The sequence below is a fragment of the Hydra vulgaris genome, chromosome 03 (assembly GCF_038396675.1).
Source record: "Hydra vulgaris chromosome 03, alternate assembly HydraT2T_AEP".
NCBI lineage: Eukaryota > Metazoa > Cnidaria > Hydrozoa > Anthoathecata > Hydridae > Hydra > Hydra vulgaris.
In genome coordinates this window covers 5,865,083-5,872,503 of record NC_088922.1, presented here as the reverse complement: position 1 = coordinate 5,872,503, position 7,421 = coordinate 5,865,083, and the positions used below count along the sequence as shown (strand labels likewise).

Here is a 7,421-nt window from a genome sequence, read left to right as displayed (position 1 = left end):
TTTCACCTATTATTCCATTTTTTACTCATTTTGGACTGATAAACTGATTGTATTAGTAAAAACATCAATAAAATTAAATATATGTATAATATAAAAAAATGTGGAATTAATTTGTTAAGTATTTCTTAGTTATTGCTAATTATATCCTACCAGAAAGTTTTTAGCCCAATCGATATGTAAAAAGCATAAATGCTTTTTTAAATAATCCTGCTCTGATTTTTTTCATTCTTATTTAAAAAAAAAAGGAAGTAAAGGGAAATCAATGAACAAATTTTTCTTACCGCCGCATAATCGTACGTGTACAGTCACCAATGTTAGTGCCTCCAATTTTACTCAGTCTTTCAATCTTAAAACAAATTTGATTAAAACTTATTTTGTTATACTATCTCTGGTTCAACGTTATAATTGTTTTAGTTTTGATGATAAGTAAAACAGATATGTAGCAGTAATGTAAATGCTTTATGAAACAATCCGGTTAGTGAAGCTTTTAGTTTAGTTTTATTTTGGGGCGATAATTAGAAGTGTGTTTATTTAATATTAGATATTTTACCAATTTCCTTTTCATAGGCTCTTCAGCCAGCTGACTTTCATTTTCATTAAAATCATCCATATTATTAATGTTTTCTTTTAATGAAAACATGCTTTCGTCTGCATCAATTACTCTACCAAGTCTGGTGTCAACACGGTCGTTTAAAGACTTAACTGCCTCTGATAGCTGCTCAAGTTTGTATAGTACTTTCCTTAGGAACTCTAAAGTACAAATTACAATTCAATTAGTATACTCTCAGGTGCTTAATACAAGGAGGGGTGGGAATCGTTTCTTAAATCTAATAAATGGGGAAGGGGGTGTGTGTTTCTGAATCCAGATATAATAAGCTGGGAGGGGGGCTGTATTTAAAAAAAAACCTCTCCATTCTACTTATCAGAGAGAGGAATGAATTTCCCTGACGTCCAAACAGTATTTTCCCAAAGAAAATGAACAAACTTTTTCAAAACAAGTTTCATTATTAACTTTATGCATATCAGCATTATATGCATATAAACAATCACACTTTTTATAACATGTTTTTTATAATAATTTCAATAGGATTTAATATGCTTATATAAGTTTTAAACTATGGTGAGGAATATTATGTGTTTGGTAATGAATCAAGATTTTTTTTTTTGATCGAAAATTTTAAAAGACTGTTTTTTACTGAAAGTTTGTAGATAAACAGTAAAAATTATTAAATAAGGTTGTGGAGGGGTGGGGGGGGGGGTAAAATCTTTCGAAGCTTATACATGTCCCCCACCTTGTATTAAGCACCTGAGTACAATATTCATATTGGCAAGTTATTTACTACAATTCAGTCTGTTAATAATAGACAACACTGAAGAAGAGATAAATTGATCATCTTCACAAAGAACTTCATAAATATTTTTTAACATATTCCTTATTAAAGTGATTAAATGAAACAAAAATACTTACTTCCTTGATCTATTGGAAAAACAACATTCCTTTGAGGAGCAGTGGCAGTACTTGCAGCAAGTATTCCGTTCAAGCAAGCCGAATATGGTATGTCTAGAATAAATTGTTTTAATTTTTTATATAAAACTTCACTATTTCAATAATACTTGTTAATGTTAAAACAAAATTAGAAGATGGTCAACATAACATTGTTATTTTCACATTTAAAGATCTATATTGGTCTTAATTTATTGGGAACTTTGATAGATTAACTAAAAGATAAAAAAATCACCCATTAAAACATAGGCTGACATTATAAGAAACAACTTTTATGTCAATATATATCAAATATAATATATCTCATATATTTTTGTTTTTACTAGAATATTTAATTATCTAGATTTTTTTTGCTTTCGCAAAACAATGCAATACAAGAAAATTTTTCATATTGTTTAAACTGGAAGTTTGTTAAACTCTAACGGCTTTTTTGTTTGTTTTTGTAAGAACAGTTTAATCTTTGTAAGAATAGTTTAATTTGTTTAATTGATTTTTTATATTTTAATGATAATAAACAGGAAACTTTTAATTTGAAACTGATTATGCCTAGTTAATAGTCAAAACATGTATTTTTAAAAAAAGAGAAGTTTATATTATTACTGTAATTTACTTAAATTATATTGTTACTGTATTAGCTTATAGATTTTTATTTACTTTCTTTTAAGTTATTCAGAGTCTAATTACAAAATGAGTCATGGATATAAACGCTACAGTGTTGATGTACCTAGATCTGTTGAACCAACCACATCATTTTGTTAAACAGTGTTTAAAGAAACAATCTTTGACTAGTAGTTTTAATATAAATAATGGGGTGAAAATGGAAGGTCATGAAATATTTTCAATAAATAGTTTTTCAGATAAACAGAAAAGCTACACTGTTTATTTTGGGGATGAAAATACCATGACAAGTTGTACTTGTAAAGATTGGTTATGATCATGTTACCTATGTAAACACTTTTTTTTAGTATTTAAAAAATACTCAAAAAAATGCTTAGACATTAAAAATTTAACATTTGATTTTAATGAAACATTGGAAGAAATTAATTATCTCCATGGAATGCTTTCAAATATTTTAGGAAATCTATATCAAGCAAGAAATAAAGAAAAAGGCTCACCAGTTAGAACAACACATGATTATGTAGCTAAAAATCATACAAAAACAGCCGATCTGCCTATAATTAAAATGCATCGAGTAGATAAGAAAATTAGATTATTTAACTCAGTATCTAACATTAAAATTGATTACATTGCATCTGAAGCATCAATACAAGAGTGTATCATTACAGATGATCAAATAACAGGAGATATGACATTTACAACCAATAATGACATTGAAAGTGTATCTTCTAAGAGCAACACCAAAAATGCAATTTCAAATGTTCCACTACTTTCAAGTAATGATTTAGAAGATCTCTTAAATAACCGAATGTTATCTGATAGTGTAATAAATTGTTTCCAAAACTTGATTAAAAAAAGTCATTTATCATCAAATGGGCTTCAAGATCCAATACTAGGACAAAAATTATTTTTTAAGGTTCTAGGTCTTCGCAACCATTTGTTCAAGTTATATATAATGAGAACAACAATTGGTTTGCTCTCAGCCCATATGGTTGTGAAATATGGAGAGATACATGTACTAGACAGTAACTTCCAGGATCATCTATCCTTAGATACACAGAAGCAAATATGTCATCTATTAAATTAAAATAAACCCATGATCAAAGTAAATGTTTTACCAGAGCAGCAGCAAAAAGGATGTGTAGGTTGTGGCTTGTTTTCACTGGCTTTCATTGAATTTATTTTATCAAACAATAAAAACCCTGTTGAAAATATTTGGTTGAATCAAAAACAATTTAGAAGTCATGTTCTTTTGTGCTTGAAAAAAATGTAATGCAATCTTTTCCACTTTTACATCTTGCAAGTCGTCAATGCCAGTTAAAAGAATTTATGCTAAAAATCTTCTGACTTTTTTTATGGTTTGGACTGTTTCTTGGATTACGCTACATTTGTAAGGTAAGTTTTTATGCATGTTTTAACAAATGTTACACATATATCTGTGTGTGTGTGTGTGTGTGTGTGTGTGTATATATATATATTTATATACAAATATATATATTTATATATACATACATACATATATATATATATATATATATATATATATATATATATATATATATATATATATATATATATATATATATATGTTTATAAATATATATATAAATATATATATGTATATAAATAAATATGTGTCTGTGTGTATATATATATATATATATATATATATATATATATATATATATATATATATATATATATATATATATATATATATAAATATATATATACTTTTGCTTGGTAGTTTTTAATTTTACCATTGTCAGGTCAGGTTTTTTTTTTAAAAAAAGGTTGTTTTAAAGACCGAAAAAAAATTTAGAAATCAATTCAGGGAGTACGAAAAAGTACAAACAACACCCTTTTTTTTGCTAGTATGGCAAAAAAAGGGCGCTTACACAGCATAATTTTGAAAACAGTGATTTGATTTTTCACCAAAAACAAACAAAAATAATTGTTAAAATACAGTTTAACCAAACTGGAGTTGGAAATGAAACTCCACTTACCCACTTCTCTTGTTGTATATATAAATTTGTAGCTGTAAATGTCAAGCATAAAAATATATATATATATTCCTAACAATCATTATTATATTAACCGTCCGATGAATCATTATTATATTCGACAAATAAGACTATAAGTACGCTTCATTATTGCACACAGTTTTATTGCCACTATGATGTGGTGGAATAATTGAATTCAAATCTTCAAACGGTAAAACCATTTGATGACCAATCCTAACGGTTTAAGTATTCAGATTTTTTAATTGTCCTAAAGCATCAGCATTTTATTTAGACTAAACACTGGCATTCGGAGCTCGATTATTTTCTGTGAGGTGGTAAGTTCCGATATATAGATTATAAACAGGGGGCGCTTAGTTTCGAATGAAATATTTAGTTAAGGTAATCGTAATACTGCAATTTTTATCAAACGAAATCGCTATGGCTTTTCTGCAATCTGTTAAGTCATTGACGCTAGTGCTTAATTTGGACTGCTTATTTCTAAATTAAGTTAACTCTTTTGAACTTCGTTTAAAACAACATACAAACTCGCATAAAATTAGGAACTAGAACCCTAATTAACAGAGAACTTGCAAGCTTGTAGCATTGCAGACCTCAGCGATTTCTTGACTATAGCAAGTCTACTGAATGGACGCTCTCCTTCGCTGATAGACGCGGGTTCTATTTGCAAAGGAGAACTAGTAAATCAAAAAAAAATTCATTTTTCAAATCCATGCTTTATGCAAGCAGAATTCTATTGGGACTGAACAATTTTTTTTGTTATCTTTTGTAGAAGGAAAAATTACTGTTTTTAAGCATGGAAAAATTACTGTTATAAAGCATGGAAAAAGTAGCGCTCTAATTTTTGTTTTTTAACTTAATAACTTAAGACTTAAAAAACAATAGGTTTTGAATCGCTGCGCCTTAAATTAATTTTTCGAAACTGCAAATAATTTGCAAATGAATGATTTTTGTGACGTAATACGCAATTCATATCAAATAAATAAAATGTATGGGGAAATACAAATTAAATTTTTGTTAACTTAATTAACTTTTTTTCGTTAAATTTTTCCATTTCCTTGTATTGTCATCGAAAATGATTAAGTGTGCAAAATTTGAGCAAAATTGGTTGAGAAAAAAGCTTTCAAAAATTGATTTCAAATTTTGTGGCACTCAAACATATATATATATATATATATATTAGAAAGTAACCTTATATAAAGCATGGAATCTGTTTAATATTATAATCTGTTCTACGTATTTTCAATTTGAAAAATATATAGAACAGACTGTTAATATGAACGTCATAGTTTAATAAATATATTATATGAACTTCATAGTTTATTAAATATATTTAATAAATATATTAAACTAAAAAGTTCATCTTTTTTAAAAAAAAATGCATAACCTAATCTGGTCAAGCGATCGTGATTTTAGAGAAAAAAAATAAAAAACAAATTAGTCTATGTCTACATTTTGTTATGTAAAATATTTTGTATAAAATAAAATTTTGCAAAGCATAACATTTTGCTGATGCTAGTCAGCAAAATAATATCTTTTTATTGTAATCAAATTTATTAAAAAATCCAATAAAAACTTAATTATGAACTTACGTGGGTGCTTGAACGGGTACGTTCAAACAAAACTAGTCTAATTACTCTTAAAAAAAATTAAATTTTGTATTGATACACAAAATACGGCAAACGAATAACTTAACCTAATTCTCTAGCCATGGGATCGTCTGCCGACCTTACCAGAAACTTTATGTGAGCCTCTGAAATAAGCAGATAAGCAGAAGCTTTATCGCTGCTATGTGCGTTGCTATGGTTAAACTCTAAGTTCAAAAAATTGAAATTACTCCACTTTCCTGACATTGTTTACAAAATCTCTTTATTTCATTGTGTTCTTCATTAATTTTTGCTTACAAAACAAACAAATTTTTTTTTTCAATTTTAACTTAATTTATGGTATTTCCCCCTTAAGGATATACGCCGGTAACTTCCTGAGTCAATCTACTTCTTTTTTCAAACAGTGGTGTTATATTAGCATTTTCCATATTTCAGGACAATACCCACTATCAAGTGATTTCTGAAAAATTGCGCTTAAAGGTATTGAGAAGCTGTTAGAACAGTTCTTCAGTACGTTTGCGCTTACACCATCCACAACAACTGTTTTATCAACTGATAACTCGTGTCTTAAAACTTGTTTTTTAACATTTATTAAAAACTTTTTTGAGTTAGAAAATGTTGCCGCGTTTAATAGTTAGTTGGTTCAAAAGAAATGCTATTAAACGTGACTTTACGTAATTAAGTCTTTTTTAATTATGCCTTTTTTATTTTGTTATTTTTTTAAAACATTTATCGGTTATCGGCGTGGAACACATTTAAAATTTTTCATGAGAGCGATGTCTGTTTCACTTGATGACCAGTTGATGGCTACCATTTTAGATTGATGGGCAAAAAACATCTTCCGATCTCTTTCAATAAGATTTGTATTTTTTTTACATCTTTTTGTTATAAATGAAAAAAATTCAGCAAAAGACTGTAATATTATATGTAAGCATTATTTTTTCATCTAAGTCTTCAAAATATCCAGCTGATTTGCGTATTCAATAATTTTATTATACCAAATTCCATACTACAGTATGTTTAATACTTGTATGTTCATAATCAATAAAAGTGAGAGTTCTATATTTTTTATGATTTACGTACATGTTAAATTGTTTATAAATACATTTAAAACATTGAAACACATATTAGGAAAACGTGTCACCAATTAGCGAAAACCAGACAAAACCCTTATGGAACCATATGGGAAAACAAATGGTAAGGTCTGAGAGCCTTATGGGCAACCCTAATGGTTCCCATATGAGGCCCTGGGATAACTCCCGCTGAGATTCCGTTGGAAACCCAACGTGCTGAGAGAGCGTATTCACACTGGTTGGGTGGGTAGGGTTAACGTAAGAGTTTTAGAGGGGCAATACAGCGCCAAACCTTTAAAAACAATTTTTTTTGACGGTACTCTGCGTAAAAGCCGTGCAAATTAGAAAAAAATTTGTTAAGTGATTTTCTACTAATTTATATATATATATATATATATATATATATATATATATATATATATATATATATATATATATATATATATATATATATATATATATATATATATATATATATATATATATATATATATATATATATATATATATATATTAGGTATATGATAAATTTTAAATCAATTAGCCTGGGGTTCTAAATGATGAACTTTTGCCTATAAATCCATAGTATGCATTGATT

At 27.5% G+C, this 7,421-nt stretch overlaps 1 protein-coding gene across 1 annotated transcript; it reads right to left on the bottom strand.

Annotated features, from left to right (window-relative positions):
• Positions 1-256: 256 nt before the first annotated feature.
• Positions 257-4,216, bottom strand: LOC136077637 (uncharacterized). Its single transcript, XM_065791893.1, has 4 exons — positions 4,129-4,216; positions 1,469-1,561; positions 551-750; positions 257-346 (listed from the first exon to the last, which is right to left on the bottom strand). The coding sequence occupies exons 1-4, from the start codon at positions 4,175-4,177 to the stop codon at positions 278-280; spliced, it is 411 nt and encodes a 136-aa protein (XP_065647965.1). The 5' UTR covers positions 4,178-4,216; the 3' UTR covers positions 257-277.
• Positions 4,217-7,421: the final 3,205 nt, after the last annotated feature.